This window comes from Peromyscus leucopus, chromosome 9 (assembly GCF_004664715.2).
Source record: "Peromyscus leucopus breed LL Stock chromosome 9, UCI_PerLeu_2.1, whole genome shotgun sequence".
NCBI lineage: Eukaryota > Metazoa > Chordata > Mammalia > Rodentia > Cricetidae > Peromyscus > Peromyscus leucopus.
This window is the reverse complement of record NC_051070.1, coordinates 78,373,885-78,397,887: the sequence shown is the minus strand read 5'-3', so window position 1 is coordinate 78,397,887 and position 24,003 is coordinate 78,373,885. Positions and strand designations below refer to the sequence as shown.

The 24,003-nt window shown below is 43.9% G+C and overlaps 1 protein-coding gene across 2 annotated transcripts in view; it reads right to left on the bottom strand.

Annotated features, from left to right (window-relative positions):
- Ero1a (endoplasmic reticulum oxidoreductase 1 alpha) overlaps positions 1-15,407 on the bottom strand; it is a 38,179-nt gene extending 22,772 nt beyond the window's left edge. The window contains exons 1-3 of one of the 2 annotated variants that reach the window (XM_028873617.2): positions 15,252-15,407; positions 4,956-5,075; positions 3,163-3,246 (exon numbers count right to left, since the gene is read on the bottom strand). In XM_028873617.2, the coding sequence (XP_028729450.1) occupies positions 3,163-3,246; positions 4,956-5,075; positions 15,252-15,365 (318 nt within the window). In that variant the 5' untranslated portion in view covers positions 15,366-15,407. Of the gene's footprint in view, positions 1-3,162; positions 3,247-4,955; positions 5,076-14,833; positions 15,058-15,251 lie in introns of those variants that run through there. The other variant, XM_028873618.2, reaches the window with a different exon arrangement.
- Between the last annotated feature and the right edge of the window lie 8,596 nt (positions 15,408-24,003).

The following is a 24,003-nucleotide window of genomic DNA, read 5'->3' as shown; positions in this document are numbered from 1 at the left end:
TGTAGTTCACCCTATTAGAAAGAATTAGGATGAAGCGCAGGCCCGTCTGCAGGGAGTGGAAATATTTCATTCCCTCAATGTCACTTGAGTGCCTCTGGGTCCAGCGTGTCTCTGCTCTTAGCATGTGTAGTTCAGACACTTTGTAACTGGGCTGTGGTATGTGTGTTGAAAGGGTCAATTAGTGCTTCTCCTCTCTTCTAAACCACAAACTCAAGGGCAGAGCTAAGCTTATATACCCAGACCTGGCACACTCACACAGAATATCAGTTATTCAAATTACATGCTAAGCCGGGCGGTGGTGGCGCACGCCTTTAGCCCTAACACTCGGAGGCAGGGCCGGGTGGATCTCTGTGAGTTCAAGGCCAGCCTGGTCTACAGAGTGAGATCCAGGGCAAGCAACAAAACTACACAGAGAAACCCTGTCTCAAAAAAACAAACAAACAAAAAACAACAACAATAAAAAAATCACATGCTAATTGAGACCTTTACCAGTCTCCACTTTCCTCTCCTGCCTCACAAAACTGTGTTATCATTCTAAATCATGCCATTTCTCTGCCAATCTCATATATTTATAAAAGAAGAATATTTTGAGGTGGACATGTTTTTCTTTTTTTAACCTTTATTATTGATTTATGAAAGTTTCATACACTTAAGGTGCATTCAAGTATCACTTCCACGTCTCTTACTCCCTCCTCACTGCAAAGCCCCTTCCTACATTCATGATCTTGTTGTTTTTGTTTTCTTGAGACACACTGGGTTTAACCAGGTCATCTGCAGGACCTTGAGTCAGGGACTATGAGTTGGAGCCTAATGCGCTCTTCAGTGGGTAAGAATGAAGGCAGTGGCTGCCCCGCCCCCAGAACCCATCAGTGGTCACTGGCTCAGCAAGAAGATATCATGGTTTTGATTTTGGGTTTTTTTGGTTTTCTGAGACAGGGTTTCTCTATATAATAGTCCCAGTTGTCCTGGAACTCACTCTGTAGACCAGACTGGCCTCAAACTCAGAGATCCACCTGCCTCTGCCTCCTGAGTGCTAGGATTAAAAGCGTGCACCACTGGTGGTATCATGGTTTTTAAAAGGCAAACATTATATCAGCCTACTGGACTACTGGATTCAGGCATTTAGCCCTCATTCTGCAGAAGCTGAGTCTATATCTTACCACAGTTCCTCAGACACTAGTGACTTTAAATTTCCCCAACTACTTTTACTGCTATTTTACTATTATCAAGAACGTAAGTGTAAGAATTTATAAATTAAATACTTAAACTGATAGTATCTTAATGATATGCCAGACTTTAACATAATAACCACTGTGCTTTGAATGTTCCCAAAAGGCCCAAGTGTTAAAAGCTTGGACCCAGGGGACACCTGGAAAGGTAGAACTTTTCAGAGGTAAAGAAATACGAACTCTTAGGTGCCACTGATAAAAACATATAATCACTATGGAAGACAGTTTTGTAATTCCTCAAAATTTACAATGACCACACAATCCAACAAACCCACTTATAGATATATACTAAAAAAATCTTAAGGGCTGGAGACGTGCCTCAGTGGTATAGATGTATTGAATAGCAGCAGATGAATGGATATATATTACTATAGATAGTATAGCAGTAATGGATTTATATACTAGATATAAATCTAGACATTCAGCAACACTCTGATTCACTCTTAAAACAGAATTCAGATATGTTATGTTCTATTTAAAAGCAGTATACTAAGTGAAATAAAACCAGCTATAAAAGTACAAATATATAATTCCCTTTATGGCAAGTGCCTAAAACAGTCAAACTGATTAAGGAAAGAAATATATATATATATATATACACACACAAACAGAATGGTGGTGGCCAAGGATGAGAGGGGATGGGTAGTGTTTAAGCAGCATGGTTTCAGCATGCGAGGAGGATTAGAAATGGGCACTGGTGATGGCTGCACAATATACGTGTACTTGTACTTAATGCCACTGAATGTCAGCTTAAAGTGGTTAAGGGACACACACAATAAAATGTGAAATGAAAATAGAGACATTTTTGGTAGTGCTCAGTATCAGGGCAATAGGACCTCATACACGCAGGGCAAGAGCTCCGCCCCTGAGCTACACCTCCGGCCCTATAGACTTGTAAAAACCTGCATCATTTGAAGGTGTAAAACAGAAAATCTCTGCTTTCACAGTAGAATGCTTCAAACTTCAAGAGGAAAACAAATATCAAGCCAAAACAACAATCTCTCTAATAAATCAAAAGATTGTATTACCGGGATAGGCAGTGAGGGAACCAATGTGGAAGGAATCCCCTAAACAAAAAATGATACAGGGCCAGCAAGATGGCTCAGGCCTAAGCGCCTGAGTTCAGTCCCTGGAACCACACAGTGGGAAGAGAGGGCTGACTCCAGCAAGTCGTCTTCTGAACTCCACAAGGGAGAGGCATGTCACCCCCTCACCACCAACAAATAACGTAATATAAAAATTAATATACTGACTTCATAAAACATAAGCGTATTAATCATAAAAACTTAATTCTGAAAAAAAAAAAAAAAACTGGCATGATGGTGAACACCTTTAGTCCCAGCACTTGGGAGGCAGAGGCAGACAAATCTCTCCAATTTGAGTACAGCCTAATCTACATAGTGAATTCTAAACCACCAGGGACTACACAGTGAGATATCCTGTCTCAGTAATAATAATAATATTTACATGTAATTTTATATATAATATATTGTTATTATTATTTTACCATGAAGACAGTATAATTCAAAGTAGATTTTACGAGGCTGGGAGACAGCTCAGTCAGTAAAATGCCCCCCACAGAAACATGAGAACCTGAGTTTAGATCCTAGCATCGAGTAAGAAGCCATGCAGGAGGCAGCCCCTGCAAGCCCAGAGCTGGAGAGGCAGGGCATCCTGCCTCAGCAGTGAACCCAAGGGTCAGTAAGAGACTCCATCTCAGAACTAAAGGGGAGGGTGACAGAGGAAGGCGCTTGATGTCAGCCTCTGGCCTCCCTGCCACCGTGAGGCGCACACACAAGTAACTTACTTATGAGTTTAGGTTTATGAGAGGTAAATATTGACTGTGATATAACACAGGATCAAATGATAACTGGATGAACAGTGGCCCTTTCTGAAAATCCATCAAGAGTGAAGACAGCGGGACAGTTCTTACAGAATGACAGGGTTTCACAGCACAGTCTCTTCTCCCACACTGGTTGATGTCATTCCAGAAAGGACAGGGCTTCTTCAAGTTTACCTGTAAAAGGACAGCAAGTTACAAAACTATAAAGCCCTGAGAGTATAATGACTGCTGGGGTCACGATCCCAGGTTACACTCACTGGTTCTCCCATGACTTGTCACGTTTCACTGACTGAGTAAATGTGTAGCTGGTGTAAACTGGTAAGCCTGGTTAGAGAGACACAGACTACCAAAGAGACCCTGTGCGGATGGCAGCTGAGCTGGGAGTTAGGGCTCAGATGTGCACCACTCAGCTCCCGTTTAAGCCGGAATCAGGGAGGGACTGTGGACCGGGTTGTTGCAGCTCTTTCAGCAGTGTTCTCACGGTCAGATACTGTGTTTAGGAAGTCCAAAAATGCCTCCTCTCAAAAAAAAAAAAAAAATCATCTTAATTGGAGTCCATCTGATGGTTGACAAAACAACATTTTGAGAACAATACAGCAATTTCTATTTTAACTTCAATTTAACCAGTTCATTTTGTTTCTAACTCTAGAAGTTATTGAAGTTAAAAATATCAGAGGGGAAAAAAGGTAAGAAAAAGAGCCAGGCAGTGGTGGTACCTTTAATCCCAGCACTGGGGAGGCAGAGGCTGGCGGATCTCTATGAGTTAGAGACCAGCCTGGTCTACAGAGGAAGTTCCAAGACAGCCAAGGCAACACAGAGAAACCCTGTGTGTGTGTGTGTGTGGGGGGGGGGGGGTGGTGACAGTAGTATCAGGGCTCCATAGAGTTCAGCTGGTAAGGGGCACAAGGGCATGAGTTTACTTCCCAGATGCCACATACAAAGAAAGCAAGCGTGGTGGCAATGCTTGCAATTCCAGAGCCAGGAGTCAGAAACAGGGTGACGGAAGGCAACCATCGCAGCCTGTCAGAGCTCAGACCAGGAAGAAGCTACGGCTAGAAGACACCTGGACTGTACCTGAGAACAATGCCCATGGCTGTCTTCAGGTCTCCTCATGCGCGCGCGTGCGCGCGCGCGCGCACACACACACACACACACACACACACACACACACACACACTCCAATGGGTGGTTTCTCAACAGTCACTTGCGAACCAAGTTTTCCTACTAAACTTTGTGGACATTTGAAGAGTCAGAGGTAGCCCAGCCAGTGAAGATGCCACGTAAGCTGGGCTGGAGCCCACATAAAGGTCAAAGGTGAGAAGCAACTCCCAAGGTTTTCATCTTAGCTCCACAGGCACGCCTTGGCATGCACACATGCATGCATGTACGCACACACCACATTTTTGTTTTGTTTTGTTTTTCGAGACAGGGTTTCTCTATGTAGCCCTGACTGTCCTGGAATGTGCTCTGTAGACCAGGCTGGTCTCAAACTCAGAGATCCGCCTGCCTCTGCCTCCTGAGTGCTGAGATTAAAGGCGTGCACCATCATGCCCGGCTCACTAAATTTTCTTTAATTTTTTTAAACTTTGTAAACATTTAAATAATTACCAATTTCAGTAACAGTACCAAAGTTTGGTCATCTAAGAAAATATAATCATCCATTACAGCATACTTACATTAAAAAAATTGAAAATACCAGGGTTGGAGAGATAGCTCAGAGGTTAAGGGCACTGGCTGCTCTTCCAGAGGTCCTGAGTTCAATTCCCAGCAACCACATGGTGGCTCACAACCATCTATAATGAGATCTGGTGCCCTCTGGCATGCAGGCAGAACACTGCATACATTATAAGTAAATAAATCAGTAAAATAAAAATTGAAAATACCTTGTAATATCTAAAGTAGTCACTTTCAAGAAGTTTTTGTAGTCTTGGGAAAAGTCTGTAGTTATTAAATTTATCGATGGTCTCAACATCACAGGTACAATCATCCAGGTAACCACTAACCTGTTACAAAGAAACAAAGAAAATGAAATATTAGATTTAAATGTCCCAGATATCACATGATTCTTTTCCTCCTGTAGTTATTATTTAAAAAAAAAAAAAAAAAAAAAAAAAAAGCCTGCTACTCAGCAACCTTATCCCCCCCACCCTGTCTTGGTTCTCTAGGCTGGAGAATGACAGTAATATTGTGATACTGTTGTTCTTGTATCTCTAAAGCAACACAGTGGCACTTCTACAGGGTCAGCTGAGCTCGGATGTACACAGAACTGGACCCCTCCAGGACCCAACTGACCTGACCAAAGGTTGGCACTAAGATGAAGAGGGAGCGCTGTGTCTCCCTGTGGCTGGACCAACGGACAAGGAAACTCAAATCTTATTTCCTATTCCACCATGGGACGGTGAGCACACGCATGCAGGCAGAACCAGATGCTACAGACTCTAGAGATGGCCTCCCACTGGCACCTGGTTATCACTGAGTTCTCCTGGGACTTGCTTTGTCTCTCATTTTCAGAGGCTATGGAGCTTGGTGAATGTATAAAAAGAAGTAATGTCAACTAGCAAAACAAATAGTAACTCATCCTAAGACACTAACAACCCCAACTACTGGGCCACAGCAGATTTCCTAGGTTTGGAATGATGCTCAGAACTTACTTGTCCTAGCAACACTGGGGTAACAAACTGACCACAAATGCTTAGCACTGATGTCTTGACCCTGCCTCCTAGATCAAACTATTAAGTTTCTACATCAGGATATAAAGAGAAATTACAATCAGTCAATGTTACTGGCTGTGAAACTGAAAGTTCAGGAATTTATTTGGAGCTAAGCAAACACCTAATAAAAGTAATGGAACATTAAGTAACAAGTACATAATGTTTCAAAAAATATAGAAAAAGAAAACGCATCATCCTGCAGAAAAGAGAAGCCTGCAGTACTTTGGTGTGGTATGTTTGCACTATGAACTACAATGAAAATAAGGAAGTGGCCTCTCATTGAGGAGTTACCGACAGCTCCTATGGGAAAGTTTTCTTTAGGGATATGGTCCCTGGTAGGCGGACCATGCTCCATGGGCAGCCCCACAACCCATACACACAGCAGCACAAACTGACCTCAGTGACTAGTTTAAAAAAGAACATCCATGTCGGGGCAGTGGTGGTGCACACACCTTTCATCCCAGCACTTCAGAGGCAGAGGAAGGCAGATCTCTGTGAGTTCGAGACCAGCCTGGTCCACAGAGTGAGTTCCAGGACAGTCAGGGCTTCACAAAGAAACCCTGTCTCGAAAAACAACAAACCAAAAAAAAAAGAATGTGTACTTCTTTTCCCGGGGACTCAAGTTTGGCTCCCAATGCCCCTATCAAGTGGCTCACACCACCTTCAACTCCAGCTCCAGCGGCTCCAATGCTTTCTCGTGACCTCCCTGTGTACGGCACTCACATGCACACACCCCACACAGACATACACATACACATACTTAAAAATATCTTTTAAGAGCCAGGCATGGTGACACATGCCTTTAATCCCAGAACTTGGGAGGCAGATCCCTGTGTGTTCAAGGCCAGCCTGGCCTACAAAGCAAATGCCAGGACAGCCAGGGCTGTTATACAAAGAAAACTTGTCTCTGTGTATATATATTTGGTTTTTCATATACATATAATATACAGGTATATTAAAAATAAGAAAGCAAGGCATAAAACCTTATTAAAACACCAAATTAATATTTCACCCTTGGACTATGTAAAATCCTATACTATCTTAATTTAAGAACATTGAAACTCAGCAGAAACTTTTCACCTGAAACCAAGATATGGTAACAGCAATGTCCCAAAACTAACACTTTTTACTGATTTTTCTAGTCTTACTTAGTTTCCAAAAATCTGATCCACATACTCTGCCATGTCTATTTTCATCCCTTTTGAATCTGTAGGGATAGAAACCACCTACTACTTCTCACCTTTGATTCGAATGGTTAAAAAGAATGACATTGAAATAGCACAAAGATCAAACGGAGACCAGCAGACCAGAGACAGCGCCTCACAAAAGGAAAAGCAGAAAAGCCTGAGCTTGACGCCAGCCCCAGGAGCCCACTGTCTAGGTGGAAATGAACTTGCAGGCCACGGCTAAGCATGGTCACTTTGGGGCCAGCTCTCCTGGGCGCTTCCAGAACATTCCACATAGTACTGCGGCATGAGAATACCTCACTTTCCTGACTCTATCTATCTTATCAACGAGAGTAGAAAATCCTTGAGTCAAAATGATGTTTGTTCACCTGTGTGATCCAGCCTGTAGCACTATGCTTCTGAAAACGACACAGAGACCTCAGCGATCACTCACGGAGTGGGCTGCTGAATGAATGAGGGCTTCCCACTTTCTCCTGAGACACACACCATCGTCTCCACACCTGCTTGGTGCCCCAAGCTCAGGAGCACATCTGGCAGTAGCACGCTCACAAGGCAAGGACACAGGCACTGAGGCAACCTTCTGTGGCCCACATTCGGTCTACCCACACGTCATTCTAAAGTGCACCAGAGGAAGAAGCTCCAAGCCAGGAAGGAACGCAAGATCCCCCGGAGCAGAGGTGGCTCACAGCCAGGCAACCACAGAGGGAGGGACAGAAGGCTCACAAGTGGGAGACTTTTAAAACTTCTGCTCTTTACCCTTCATGTGGAATAGGCCGTATTCTTCACCATAACCACAGGCAGCAGGGTGACTAGGGACACAAAATAAAAAATGACAGGGTTTCAATAGAGACAAAGAGCTCAGGATCAGTGAAGACAAAGACACTTGGGAATCCGCCAGCCAAGAGGCAAGGTAGAACTCTATCCTTGGAAGAAGTCTGGCAGGTGTGATGCCAGCCTAGTTCTAGAAACTAGAATAGGCATGTTACCAAATCAGTCACAAGGAAGGGCTGTGGCAGAAATGGCACCAACAGTACCCGCAGACTCTTAGAAACAAAAGAAAATCCTAGGACAAGAGACAGGTGCTAGCTGTAACAAGCTGGGCCCGATGCTATGCTTCCGAACATGCTCCTGCTGCTCAGGTAACCACTACACTATCCCCCACTGCAAAGCACAACCCTGCGTGTCACGGGAATCTAAACTTTAAGAAAAGCATCCTGTCTCCCTCCCAAAGCGGTGACCACCTACTGAGAGTGCACCCCCCTAGACTCCAAGTGATAAGCAGCTCGGGGTAGGAGCCCAACTAATAATTGAAGGTAAAAAGGCCCACACTGAAGGACAGTAGGTGTTGGGAGATATTTGATTACACTGTGTAAAGATGTGTCACTCTGATTTATTTAATAAAAAGCTGAATGGCCAATAGCTAGGCAGGATTTCCGGGCACAGAGAGGACACTGGGAAGCAGGGAGGAGACAAAGGAGACTTGGAGGAAGCAGGAAAGCAAGATGGACAGTATGTAGATGAGGTAAATGAGCCTCAGGGCAGCACATAGATTAACAGAAATGGGTTATTTAAGTTAGAAGAGCTAGCTAAAAACAAGCCTAAGCTATTGGCTGAGCTTTCATAATAAGTCTCCAGGTCGTGATTTGGGAGCTAGCTGGCAGGTCAGAGAAACACTTGCTACATGTAGGTAGACAGGAGGACCTATGTAGCCTAGCACATAGCCAGACCCAGTTTAGAGACCTAGTCTGTGAGGGCTGCAAAGCCTCTCGAGGTACCTGTCCGTGGCAAGCTCCCCAAGATCAGACCCTCCACAGCCACCAAACTCTACAGTTAGGCCTGTTTAGATTTAAAACCCATCTCTGTCACTGTGCTTTCCATAAAATAATAATTTCCATCTCATGGATTTGGTATCAGGATAATAAAGAAAATAAATGCCTAAAAAAAAAAAAGTTCAATCTTACTATTTATGAACCCAGCTCTGCTTAAATGCTCTACCACTCTCCAAAGCAGCCCACATTTCCTTAATGAAGAGGAAAATACAGGCCTGGTTTGCAGTCCAAGTGTCTAATGGTGGACTACTCCAGTAGTCCCACTGGAATAAGGGACCAGATCACAGAAAACTAGCATGAGGCAGGGGGTGGAGCGCTCAGGTACTTTCTCCGCTGACTACAGCTGATTTAGTCAAATGCAATAGGCAAGAAAAGATACGTTTAATCACAAATATGTATAAACATAACCTGCTGAGTCCACCTTTGTGAATGGTATGTAAATGGTTCCAAGGCTGGCCACTCTGTGTTGGACAATAGAAAGGGCTTATTCCTGAAGGGAGAGGTATTTTTAAATTCACAATAAAAAACAGAACAACCAAAACTATAACAACAACAACAACAAAAAACCCTCCCAGTTGTCTTATGTACAATACTAAGAAAGTCTAGCCTAATCATAGATCAGTATTTTATTCAGATTCAAAGTAGTGTAGGACTGTATTTCTCATATTTGTTTTTTATGAAACTCTTTTTTCCAAGTGTCAATTAAGAAAAAGAAAGAAGACAGAGAAAGAAAGAAGAAAACCTAAAATTATCAGTATTCTCAGATCTTATGCAGTATACACAAAACTTAAGAACGCCACAAAAAAGAAAAAAGGTCGAATTATTAAATAAAGTCCAGGATACAAAAATTAAATCAGTTGTGATTCTAGGAACTAATGGAGAAAAAAAAAAACTGCCAGGAAAAAAAAAATCAAGAAAACAATCTTATTACAATAGCATCAAACAAACAAAGTACTAAGAAGACGTGCAGCCAAGGTGGTACCTGGTGAGCAAGTATTGAAACAGGAAGGTTGCTTACACACCGCTGCTGGGCGTAAACCGCCAGGCATGATGGAACCCAGTGTGGATGCTCCTCAAGAAACCAAAAACAGCTATCACTGATCTAGCAATCTGACTTCTGGGCACACATGCAAAAGAAAAAAAACCACTGACTCAAAGAGACATCTGCACACCCATGCTCCTTGCATCACACAATATCCAAGACACAAAAGCTGGTAAGTATCTGACAAGAATAAGTAATGTAGCCGTGCAATGGTGATGCACACCTTTAGTCCCAGCACTCCGGAGGCAGAGGCAGGGGGGTCTCCATGAGTTTGAGGCCAGCCTGGACTACAGAGCAAGGCCCGGGGCAGCCAGGGCTCTTACACAGAGTAGATAATCACACACACACACACACACACACACACACACACCCCACAATGACTACTATTCTGTCCTTTGTGGCAACCTGGATGAATCTTGAAGATATTGTGCTAAGCAAAGTAAGCTAGCTATAAAATGATACTTCATGACCTCCCTCACTTGTGAGATCTAAGAAAGTCAAAGTCAAGCATCAAAGGTAGAAGTGGAAGACGTGGGAAAACACAAAGTAAGTAAGTCCTGGGGAATGAATGAACACCACAATGACCAGTTAATACTAGTGTGTATCTGCTAAGAGAGTAGATCTTAAGAATTCTCACCATACATGCAGCTAACTGTGTGATGATGGATATGATAATTAGTTTGATGATACTCTCCCAGTGTACACATGTATCAAGACATCTCCTAGAATATGCCCTTTGTCTCTCAATAAATGTGAGCATTCAAAATGTACTTTATTTGGTCAAAGAACTAGGAGTACTTAATTTTATTGTTTTGTGACAAGAAAGAAAGAAAAGAAGAACGTGAGGAGATGGAAAGATGGCTCAACCATTAAGAGCACTGCTGCTCTATCATGAGACCCAGAGTTCGGATCCTAGGACCCACTGGTTTGAGAGGCAGCTCACCAACACCTGTAACTCCAGCACAAGAAACCCAATGCCCTCCTCTGGTGTTCAGGGCCCCTGCACAGCACACACTCACACACATATACACATACACACACACAGAGACAGAGATTTTTAAAAGAACACAAACTTTTAAAATAAATCTTATCGCATATTTTAAAATATACACATGATGTTATGCTATATATAGGAAAAAAGTTACGATAACAGGACGAATTAATATCCACCTCTTCACGTAATTACCCACCTCTCCCATGACAAGAATAGTTGTAACATACTCATTTAACAAAACCCCTGAATACACTACTAACCATACTTTAAATCTCTAAATGCCCAACCAAGATAAACAGGCAACAGAAAATGCCACATACACACAATGAGATATTACTCAGCTTTAAAAGGAGATCCTGCCATTTAACCTGGGCAGCCCTGGAGGACATGATAAGTGAATTAATACAAAGGAAGAAAGACAGACGTGCATGGTCTCACGTGGAATATATGACAGGAGAGAGAAAGAGACTGCTGGGGAGAGGAGGAACTGGGATGGTGTAAACCAAAGCATACAACATACTAAAAAACCGACACCAGAGGCCGGGCCATTGGTGGTGCACGACTTTAATCCCAGCACTTGGGAGGCAGAGCCAGGTGAATCTCTGTGAGTCTGAGGCCAGCCTGGTCTATAGAGCGAGATCCAAAACAGATACCAAAACTACATGGAGAAACCCTGTCTCGAAAAACAAAAGCAAACAAACAAACAAAAAAATTAGTATTACTAATTACTATTTTAATGGGATAATAAAGAAGCAAGTGGTTGTAATTAGAAAGAAAGATTTACAAGCCCCAAACAATCATTTTGAGTAATGAGCAGAAACAATAAAACACTACTTTGAAAAGAGTTTACAAGGGTCGGAGAAATGCCTCAGAAGTTGCTCTTGCAGAGTCCCTGTGTTCAGTTCCCAGCCTCCACATGGCTCACAACCATCTAACTCCAATTCCAGGGGCTCCAACGCCCTCTTCTGACCTCCAGAGGCTCCCGGCACTCACCTGGTGTACATGTATAATGCAGGTAAAACATTCAAATACATAAAATAAAATAAAGCTAAAATTATTTTTAAAGAATTTACAACATGCTGGATGGTGGTAGCCTTTAATCCCAGCACTGGTGGCAGAAACAGGAAGATCTAGTGAGTTTGAGGCCAGCCTGATCTACAGAGCGAGATCCAGGACAGGCATCAAAGCTACAGAGAAACCCTGTCTCAAAAACAAACAAACAAGACAAAACAAAAAAAGAATGCAGCCTCTCTGGACTCAAGGCTCTAGGGACCGACCCCCTTTCCCTTTGCCCAGGGCATTTAATATTCTCAATATTTACAGTTTAGTCAGTTGATTTCCATATTCTCAAAACAACCTGAAAGGAGCTCCCAAAAATACAATGCCAGGTACAAATTCCTCGATATATCAGGCACCACGGTTTGCTGGGTTTCCTGAACCAGGCTTTGCACAGCAGACTCTGAGACAAGATTCACACGGGACGAACTAAAGCACACACCAGGCTTGAAAAACATTTTCTAACTCCATTTCAGGATCTCTCAACGCTTGTTGGTCAGTGTCCTGTGAATGCTTATCAAAGTTAATCTTATTGCTTGCAAAACTCTGTACATTTCACTGCAATGGCTTTCTAAAGCTACCCTACTGCTCTGACTCACCAGAGAGCCTGTGACTGAACCACTACAGACCTGATACTCACGCAACGGCGGCAAGAGGCAGGGTGGCAGGGTGGCAACCCTAGGCAGAAGTGGTAAGAGAGATTGACAGCAGCAAGGAAGAGAGGAAAAAAAAACCTAAGGCCATTTTGATTATCTTTTTCAAGACAGGGTTTCTCTGTGTAGTTTTGGTGCCTGTCCTGGATCTCGCTCTGTAGACCAGGTTGGCCTCGAACTCACAGAGATCCGCCTGGCTCTGCCTCCTGAGTACTGGGATCAAAGGCGTGCATCACCGCCACCAGCTCCATCTTGACTATTTCTGCAGTTAACTAGGTTATATTTGGAGGTAGCCCAGGCTGCCCCAAGTTGCCCCAGGCTGGGTGTAGCAATTACCTACAAGCCCCACTGAACCAAGCTATTTACTATTATTCAGTTGACTCTGAGGAGGAAAACCAGAAACTCTCTTTTTAAAGAAAGTGACTTTAAACAGATTTTTTTTTTTGTATTAGGGAGTATTTAAATCTGAGATTACTGGGGGCTGAAGAGATAGCTCAGTGGTTAAGAGCAAGTGCTGCTCTTCCATAGGACCCAAGTTCTCTTCCCGGAACCCATACAGTGGCTCACACTCTAGTTCCATGGAATCCAACATCCTCTTCCAGCCTACTCTGGCACTGCATGCATGTGATGCACATACAGGCAGGCAAACACACATATACATTAAATAAAAATAAATAATTTTTTTAAAGATTTATTTATTTTGTATACAGCATGTATAACAGCAGGCCAGAAGAGGGCACCAGACCTCATTACAGATGGTTGTGAGCCACCATGTGGGTACTGGGAATTGAACTCAGGACCTCTAGAAGAGCAGTCAGTGCTCTTATCCTCTGAACCATCTCTCCAGCTCATAAATCTTAAAAATAAATAAGAGCCAGGCATCGTGACCCTCACTTTAATCCCAGCACTTTGGAGGCAAAGGTAGTCAGATCTCTTGTGAGTTTGAAGCCAGCCTGGTCTACATATTGATTTCCAGGACAGCCAGGGATATGTCAAGGGACCTTGGCTCAAAATAAGCAAGCAAATAAATAAAAAATAAATCTGAAAATACTGTACCAACAACCAAAAAAAATCCAAGAAAAAATGCAAGAATAATTAAAAGTTCCTCAAGGATTTTTAAGGAGATCTCTAAAAACATTGAGTGTGGAACAAAGGTTGAAGAGTCATAGTATTTTCATACCATTATCCAGAACATACTTGAAAGTGTAACACCTAATATCTTTTCTCAGCACTGATAGCTCAAAGTTGCTTGTTCCTGTCTTAAGTATTTAGAGACTGAAACTTTGTATACCTGGCATTTGTGATCAAAGGAACTTCCCCCCAACAACTCTGCTCCCAAATTACTCAAAACAATAAGATCCAAAATTTACAGTGGTGAATGAGATAACTCTTCCTCCAAACAGCAAATGTTGACACTAGCATTATAGTATCATACTCTGCATACAAGTTATTTCTGGTCATAAGTAGTAAGACCCACGAATGATTTGGCTGTTTATCTCTCCATTTTTTATAAATGTAATTTCAGAGATCAAAGGCCACCAAAAATTAAAAGTGGCTTTAAAAAGAGTAACGAGAGCCAGAGAGATGGTCCGTGGGTTAAAAGCCATTTGCTGCCAAGCCTGAGGGCCTGAGGTAGATCCCACGTGGTGGATGAAGAGAAAGATTCCTACAAGCAGTCCTCTGACTACAAGCAATCCTTGTGCTATGCGTACAGCCACTCGTACAATGCACATACACATAAAATAAGTAAGCTAATATTTTAAACATTGTAAAGAACAGTAACGAACCAAGAGGAGGAGGAAAGAGAGCAGGCCAGCAAAAAGTGTGGTTGTGAACACCTGCATAGCAATACAATTTACATTATCAAGTAACTAGAATAATAGAACGATCTGATAGTGTTTTAAACAGAAGACAGGGGACCACAAATACTCAAGAGTCCTCCAGACGTTACAAGAACTCACTTAGAGACTAACACATCGACTGATTCCAGGTTCTGGATGTTTCCAAGCTATGTGTTGACATTTTCTAAAGACTGCAAAATGAAATTCAGAGTTATTTCAATGCGTCTAACCTAAACGGCCTCATACAAAATTAACAGGCTACAATACGATTAAAAAAAAAAAAACAAAAACCTCTTTCAATGTTTTGCTCACAGAACCCACATCTCCTACAGAAATAAATAATCACAGCTCATAATCAAACTGAAGCCGGGGCCTGCCTAGGATTCAAACCGCTAAGGGAATGTCAGGATGGGAGAACAAGCTTCAGGAAGAAGAAAGTGCACCATACACAGGCCGAGGAGTCAAAGGACAACAAGGGCCGCAAAGACACCAGGCAGTTGGACCAGGGCATCCAAAGAGCCACGCAAGGTCATTCAACCTCTTGACAACGACAGCTAGAGCTGGAGAACAGCCGGTCCCCCTGAGTCGGTCCGGAGCAGGAAGGCTGGGGATGCTCGGGACACAGCGCGCACGAGGTGCCCAGGTGCCGGGTCTACGCCAGAACCCCCGGTCTTGTAAACTCGACTCCGCGACGAAGAGCGGCTACTGCAGGACGCAGGGACACTGTGTGACAGGCTGTCCAGGCGCCCGCGCCCATCGCAGGGTCCCGAGGCCCGGGGCGACCGGGAACGCCGTCCGGGCCGCGCACTGGGATCGCCGGCGCTCGGAGATGCGCAGCCCGTGGGCCGGCCGCGCGCGCGCCTCACCTGGCAGAAGCAGCGCTGCGCCGCCGTCTCCGGCCGCCGCTCCTCGCCGTGGCCCGAGCGCAGCAGCCACAGGGCGCCCAGGAGGCCGACGAGCAAGCCCCAGCCGCTGCCCATCGCCGCCCGCCGCCCTCCGCCCGCGCCGACGTCCCCAGCTCTCCGGCGCAGGCCGCGCGCCTGCAGAAAAAAACCCGCGCCAGGCCCCGCCCCACCGCCGCGCCCCGCCCAGACCCCACCCCCTTGCTCCCCCCCCTCCCTGCGGACGTGCGGCTGCGCGCGAGCCGCGGGCGGGTGCCTTTCGGCTCGCCCGGCTCACGCCGCCTCCTCCGGTCCACCTGGCCGCTAGGCTTCCTTCCGGGGTCCTTCCGGGGTCGAAGCCTTCTCCGGAGCCGTGGCTCCCGGCTTTCCCTGTCCTGCCCTCCCCGCCCCCGAGCTCACACCGACTCAGCCCCGACTCCCTACGAGGAAATCGAGCCTGGGTTACGTGTCCGCCGTGCTGTGGCCGCCGAAAGCCAAAAGGGTGTTCATCTTGGGTAGCACAGCCGCACGAACGACTTAGAATTCTCTAGTGGCTGTGCCAACTAGAAAGGGAACAGGTGAAATTGGTTTCCAGACGGGCTGCGCGTCGCGGTTTACGCCCATGATATTCCCAACACTCGAGAGGCTGCGGCAGGAGGATTGCTCAACTTTGAAGACAGCTTGAGCTACTTACTTCCGGTACTGCCTAGCTAGAGTTAGGCCTTATTGTAAATGAATAATTAAATAGATGATAAATAAATGTTTTTTTTTACTAAACCAGTATAGGGAAGATGTTAGCTCAACGTGTACTCAAATTTCACTTTTATTCATGAAATAATGTGTTTTCTGTGTTTTATGCGAACTAGGCACATTTCACATCCAGAGCAAGGTGAAGACCACCCTTTCATGGATGTAGGGACAGCTAGTGTTAACAAGTTGGGGCTATGTAGCAAGGCCTTGACTTTAAAAGAATTGAGGAAAATAATTTCGTCGAATTTAGAAAATAGTAGCGATTCCTCAAGAAACTAAACATGGGATTGCAAGCGTGATCATTTCCATAAATATCCTACTTCTGTGTATACATTCGAGTGGGTTGAAAGTTTTATACTGCAGAAATAATCTGCACTCGTTACGTTCAACATTTGTAGGAAACATTTGATAACATTTTCTTTTTCGTATTTCTACACTGAATTGCAAACTCTTGAAACCCCGCAAGCATGGCCCCTGTCTCAAACATACCAGAGACTCCCAGAGTCTCTTCTGTTTTGGATGTCTAGCTTTCTTATGACCAAGTACTCAGCCATCAAAAATGAGAGACAGGGCAAGAAAAGAAGAATACTAAACAAGTAAAGCTCCAAGTTTTTGGAAGCAAGCATGATGCAGCTTAAGATCTTAGACTGATGCAAGAGTCTGTAAGCCCTTCTTCAGTATGCCTTCCTGGGCAGTCATTCCGAGTGTGAGGGCCCATGAAATAACTAGTTAGTCATTCAATACAATTTCACAAAGGCCACAGGATACGAAGTTCAGTCTTTGATTCTGGAAACCCAGCCTCGCCCATCTGTTACAGCTTTGTTCAACAACATGAAATTTGGGGGAGATGAACACGATCACAACTGTATTACTACAACAACGTCATGACAGACTTCATACACTCAGCATTTCTTGTTTTGTTTTTAAGGCACGCGGCCTTTCTTGACAGATCCTGATTGCTATGTAAATAGCAGCTATTATTGTCTTAATGGGCAGAGCAGGAAGTGGTGTGAGCCAGTTTTTCAAAATGGGATATGAAGGAGTCTACAGGAATCTCAGCGCCTAAACCATTTCCAGCACTAAACAAGAAAGAAAAGGGTTAAAGGGAACGATATAGTCAAGGAAGAATCACTACGCAAAACCTTAAGGGCTTGGTGCCACATGATTAGACTCACGTATCTAATCTTTACTGAACACCAATGTCAGATTGTCAGACCTTTCTTGCCATGTGACCAGAACAACCTGAGGTTGGGAAGGCACGGCTACTCAAGCTGTCTTTCCATACAGTTCCTGAACAAGGAAGCGATGTGTTATAGTCACTTCTTAATTTCCCATTCCTGTCTCAACCTCCACTCTATCCAGTTTCCAGGTTACCCGTCCTGCTACGCCTCTTCAAGTGACATTATCACTAAACCCGGCGACCATTTTCTGGGAAATATATGCTACATTTGACAGTGCTGATTCCTCTGTCTTCAGATTCAATGTACTGTGTAGGAAGCACTTCAGGTTCTCATTATGACCACCTCCCCTTTTGTCTGTCTCACCACATAGCTGAGGCTAGACTCTAACTCACCATCTTCCTGCCCCAGCCTTCCAAGTGTTAGGATTACAGACCACCACACCCCACTTGTCTTATACCTTCCTGATATTATTTATGCTCTTCATCGTCTTTCCCACAGTCCACTTTTAAGATGTGACCACTCCTTAGGATTCCATCTATCCTTTAGTATCAATCCACTGTCTTCAAGAAAATTGCTTAGTCCCATAACTTTAAATATTTTCTCTGCACTCAAGACTCCCAAGTATGCTGGGTGGTGGCACACGCCTTTAATCCCAGCACTCGGGAGGCAGAGGCAGCCGGATCTCTGTGAGTTTGAGGCCAGCCTGGGTTACAGAATGAGTTCCAGGACAGACTCCAAAGCTACACAGAGAAACCCTGCCCATCTCGAAAAACAAAACAAAAGACTCCCAAGTATATATTTCTAGTTCAGCCCTGGCCCTTGAGTGTCAATTCAGCTGTCTTTTGGACAGGTACACCTGCTTTTCTGAGAGACGGTTGGTCACATCCGGAAATCATCTGGAAAGCATCTGGAAATCTGGAAAGCATCTGGTTGGTCACATCCGGAAGGCATCTGGAAAGCAGGAAGATGCTTTGGGTTTTTTGTTTGTTTGTTTGTTTTGTTTTTCTGTTCTCTTTGACATCCCACAACCTTCTGATGTCCTGACAGTCCGCCCTTTACATACATCTTCAATGTTTCTTCTTCTCCAAATGTATGAAGTAGAACTGAACTCTGGCCCCTATTCCTTCTCACCTACTTTATTTCCTCATTTCCCTAACTAATCAGCTAGCTTGTAGATTTGTATCCCCATCCCCACCCCCAAAAAATCCTCCACCCAAGGCTAGTTTCTCAAATATGTAAATCTGATCAGATTACAAAGTTCCAATGCTTCCAGCCGTTTGAAAAGTTAAGCTCGAGACTCCTAACATGGCGTTCAAGGTCCCTTGTGCTCTGGCCCACTACTCCAGCTTTACTTCCAGCCTTTCTCTCTTTAAAATGATGGGTTGTTAACACACACACACACACACACACACACACACACACACACACACATACACACACACCGGTGCCTTGTTTCAGGTTCCACATCTTTGCTCACTTGAAATGAGTTTCCAGACTTGACATTTTTTTCTTCTTGTCTTATGCTTCCATAATTGTACTTGCCATATGGAATGAAATAAACCTGTTTATGTATAGGTTTTCTGCATTCATCACAAGGTAGAGACCTTGACTTGATATTTTTAGCTTCCTCAGTAGAGTGTGTGTTTCACAAGATGACTCCTGGGTAGATTGATGAATGTACAAGTAAATTAACCAATTAACAATTCTAAAAGGGTAATGACAGCTTAAGGGGTCACAGGACAATGTGTTGTTTAAAAAAAAACAAATTAGAGCAAATGCTGTAAGCTTAGTAGAGGACAAGCAGCCAATTGCAGCCCATTAGAAGTCGGTAATAATTTTGGGTGAGGGTGAGAACACAGTAACATCAGAATTGGAAAAGAGTTACAGGAGGTATGGTTGTAGGGGAAATGATGGCAAACCAGGCCTCCAAGCACCAGTTGATTCAGTGTGTGGAGCTATGCGAGTTCATCCAGAGACCATGTCAAAGCCAGGACTGTGCAGTCAAGAGTGGCTACAAACTCCAAGACTCAGGATGACTCAGGGAAAAGAGGACAAGCCCCGAACCAAACACAAATGGATTTTGTGGAGACACCGTTAAAACTCCACCCAGAACACCTGCACTGTTCAGCTGAAGAGGCCACATACTCACTTCCCATCCCCCTCATCCTACCCACCCCTTCATTCTGTTCTGGAGCCAGTCCCCGACTGTAGAGGGACACCCTGCCTCACCACAACCGGAAGAAACTAAACACATAACAGAAATAAAAATCTTCAAACTTGGAAGCCCAGGAGAGAGTTTAACAGGCAAGAGTGCATACTGATCTTGCAGAGAACCCACATTTGGTCTGGGCACCCTCATCCGTTGGCTCATAACTGCCTGCAACGCCACTCCAAATATGTAAATCTGATTGCACAACAGCTTTAAAGTTAGCGATGCTCGCAGCTGTTTGAAAGTTCCAGACTCCCAACACGACAAAGTTCCCCAAGATCTGGCCCCGCCTACGCCAGCTTCATTTCTAACACCTCTTTCTCTTTAAAATAAGGGATTTCTAACAATTATCCCATTTAAAAAGTGGAGGGGGCTTCACATATTAAGAAAAAACATTTAAGAAGTGATACAAAGCCGGGCGGTGGTGGCACACTCCTTTAATCTTAGCACTCGAGAGGCAGAGCCAGGTGGATCTCTGTGAGTTCGAGGCCAGCCTGGGCTACAGAGCAAGATCCAGGACAGGCACCAAAACAATACAGAGAAACTCTGTCTCAAAAACCAAAAAAACAAAAAAGAAATGATATAAAAGGACAGACTAAATGAAATGGGAGGGCCATCTAGATGGGTAAAGGCTCCTTCCACCAAACTTGAAGACCTGAGTTGAGTGCCCAGGACCTGCATGACAAACCAACTGAGCACCACACACATATACACACTCGCACACAAAATAAATAAAATGTCATTTTCCAAAAGAAATGAATCCAGGCGTTGGCAGTTCACGCCTTTAATATCAGCAGAGGCAAATGGAATCTCTCAGTTCAAGGCCAGCATGGTCTACAGAGTGAGTTCCAGGACAGCCGAGGCCACACAGAGAAACCCTGTCCTGAGAAACCAGGAGGGGGATGGGGATAAAAAACTTAAAGGATTAAAGAACAGAATCTAACCACCAACTATGAAGACAGAGAAAATGATCCTAGAACTAATCAACAAGAAGAGCCAAACGAGAAGAAGGATGATGACCGCCCAGACTCAGGGTCCCCTGGGTGCCCAACATCTGGACTGGGAAACGTCTCTACCAGACACAAAGGTTTAGAGTGAAAGACCAGAAACCTGCTTCCTTATAAAGAACCAACACTCTAGAAGCCACAGGACAGTGAACCAGGACCTTCAAAATCTTGAGAGAATTATATACCCAAACAGACTGTTAATCATATTTGAATGGAGATTTAAGCTGTAGGCTATTTTTAGGTCAGGCATGGCAGGCAGGCATGCAGTTGTCGTTCCCCGGGAGGCTGAGATAGAAAGTCTGAGGCCATCCGGCTGCACCTGCCCTCCATTCCCGACAAAACAATATTTTAGGCTTGGTGTCGTGGTGTATGCCAGGAACCCCGTAAGTGAGGAGGCTAAAGGACTGCAGAAAGTTCCAGGCCAACCTACACTACGTGTCAAGACCATGCCTGGCTCTTTTCCACTTGAATCTTTCTAGTGTTGTTACAGATTATCTGTATATAACACTTCAATGAAAACAACTATGCGCATTCTACCACTCTCCCTCCGATTCAACTTGTCTGATTAAAATCAGGATGTTTCTCAGAAACCTAGGAACTTTGTTTACATTCCCACATCTGACACATCTGATTAAGCGCATTTTGGTAGATATTTGGAGTCCATGTGTGGGATGAAAAATTCTAAACACTTGAGAGTGTACGGGCCATGGCACAAGTCCTGGCTATTTTCAGATAACTCAGGAGGCTGAAGTAAGAGGAATTATTTGAGTCCATGAGTCTAAGACGAGCTACATCCAAAGGAAAACAAAACAAAACCTTGGGGGTCACATGTGATACCTGAGCAAAAGGCTACTTGCCTATCTGGTACTATCTGCCAATTCTGACACTGTGTAACAATTTACTCCCAGACTTGGTGGCTTTAAATCACAAACATTTCATCTCACAGTTTTGCTGGGCCAGCAACCAGGAGCAGATGACTGAGCTGAGCTATGTGACTCAGTCTCACGGTGTTGCAATCAAGACTAAGCTTGAATTCATCTGAGGTCATCCTAGGGCTGGACATCTTCAGCCAACACAACCACTCACTGGCGTGACTGTTGGCAGGAGGCCTTGGCTCCCCGGTGACTGTTCTTTCCAGGCGGGACTTTCTGCTGATGTATCCTCATGGTACGGCAGCTGGCTTTCCCCAGAGGGAGTAATCCAAGGAGAGTAAAAAGGAAGCCTCAGTTTATAATGACCCAGTCTCAGCAGGTGCATGCCACGCCTGCTTTCATCATCAGGAGGAAGTCGCTAGTCTGGGGAAGGGGAATTATGCTCCGTTTCCTGAACTGGTAAGTGTCAAAGCTGTGCACACATTTTAAAATTACTCTACCAGTCAGTACTAAATTATAAGAGTGTAGGTTAGAAGACTATGTGTGGTTTATGAGGGTTTAAATCTATTCCTTCATTTAAAACATTTTTTATTTAGCATTTTGTGTGTGGGTGTGGGTGTTTTGCTGCATGTATATCTGGGCACTGTGTGCATGTGTGCAATACCCATGGTGGGGGGGGGAGCAGAGAGTATCGATCCCCTGGGACTGGAATACAGACAGTTGTAAGCTGCTATGTGACTGCTGAGAATCGAACCCCGATCCTTGGCAAGAGCAGCCAGTACTCTTAACCACTGAGCCATCTCTTTAGTCCTCTGTTATACCACTTTCAATGACTCTCAAATAAACTAAGACTATCCTTTATTTTCATATCTCTTCTATTTTTCTCTGATATTTAAACTTCTTTGAGTATTGGTGACATTTCTCAAGACCATTTTTGAGATTTATTCTTCTAATCGTGTGTGTGTGTGTACTCACATGCATGAATGCAGTTGTCTGTGGAGGCCAGAGGAGGACACCAGATGCCCTGGAGTTGGAGTTACAGGACGTTGTGAGCCACAGATGTGGATACTGGGAAGCAAACTTGGGTTTGCTCCTAAGTTGCTGAGACAGCAAAACCTGTGGTATGAAATGTTTGTGGTTCACAGTACAGTGCATACTTCTGAGCCATTTCCCCAGTATCTAGATTTTTTTTTTTATTAAATATTTCTGCTTAGCTGTCACAGTGCTTGACATATTCATTTACATATTTTCTCTGTATAAGTATACATCAATTCATATAAGGGATTACTGTGGGAAGTTGGGATTTTGCCAAATGGGTAAGAAAAAAAAAGAATCAGGAGTTGAAAGGTTAAGGAGAGTGATGTTAACATTATATCATATTAAAATTTATGCTCGCCGGGTGGTGGTGGCCGTGGCGCACGCCTTTAATCCCAGCACTCAGGAGGCAGAGGCAGGCAGATCTCTGTGAGTTCAAGGCCAGCCTGGGCTACCAAGTGAGTTCCAGGAAAAAGGTGCAAAGCTACACAGAGAATCCCTGTCTGGAAAAACAAAAAAAAAAAGAAAAGAAAAGAAAAGAAAAAAAATTATGCTCATATATTTTTTTAAACTCAGAGAATAAACTTGTACTGTATCTTATGTGTATGGATGTTTTTGTCTGCCTGTATGTCTGTGTACCACTACCATGCCTGGTGCCCATCGAAGCCAGAAAGGGTCATTGGATGGAACTAGAGTTATGGAGATGGTTGTGGGCCACAATGTGGGGGCTTGGAATTGAACCCAGGTCCTCTGGAAGAGTAGCCAGTTCTCTTAACCACTGAGCCATCTGTCCAGCCTCTGTGTGCATATATTTTTGTTGAACTATGCCGAATTATTCTGCCTTTTATACTCTGCCTTGTCTTTTCTTCTTGATGTTAGAATTGACACAGATTGGTAGGTACCTCCTCATTTGATCAGAATAGTTGTAACGGGGTGGGAAAAAGGACAATCCATGCCTAAGTTATCTTTGTTTATTGTCTACTTCAAGACCCATAATTAGAAAAAATACAACAGAACACTTAACGGAATAGCCACATCATCTTATCCTAATACATTTGGAGGCCTCTGTCACTTTGGACATTAATTCACATAACTCAATATGTATTTGTAAAGCATATTCATTTATTTTTAGGGTGCTGGGGGTTAAACCCAGCTGTAAGCTAGGCAAGTAGTCTATCAATGTTATACTCCTGGCCTAAGAACAATGTGAAAGAACACAATTACCACATGCCCCATGCTGGATTAACATCTTTAGTTATGTTGTCTACTACAGTCATGACACCTTTTTAAAGTATGCACAATTATGCTGATTTTACAAAGGTATCACCACGCCCCACCGCAGAAAACTGAGATGGTCCTAGCAGACTACAAAGTTCCTACCTCAGTCACTGCAGAAACTTCATCTTATGGCCCTCATCTCTAGCCTACCTCCTTCCAATCCTGCTGGCCTCCTTTCACTGCTAGAAGTGAGGCAAGCTCTTTACCTCAGGACCTTGCATTTGCTGTTTAATCTACTCAGAAGGTTCCCCAGTCAGTGGCATGGTGGGCACCTTCTGATCTTAGATGTGTTCAAAATTCATTCTCCTCCTTGTCCCATAATAGTACTTTTATTTCCATTGTAGCATTTATTCCATTAAAATATTTTTTTAAAAAGATTTATTTATTTATTTATTTATTTATTTA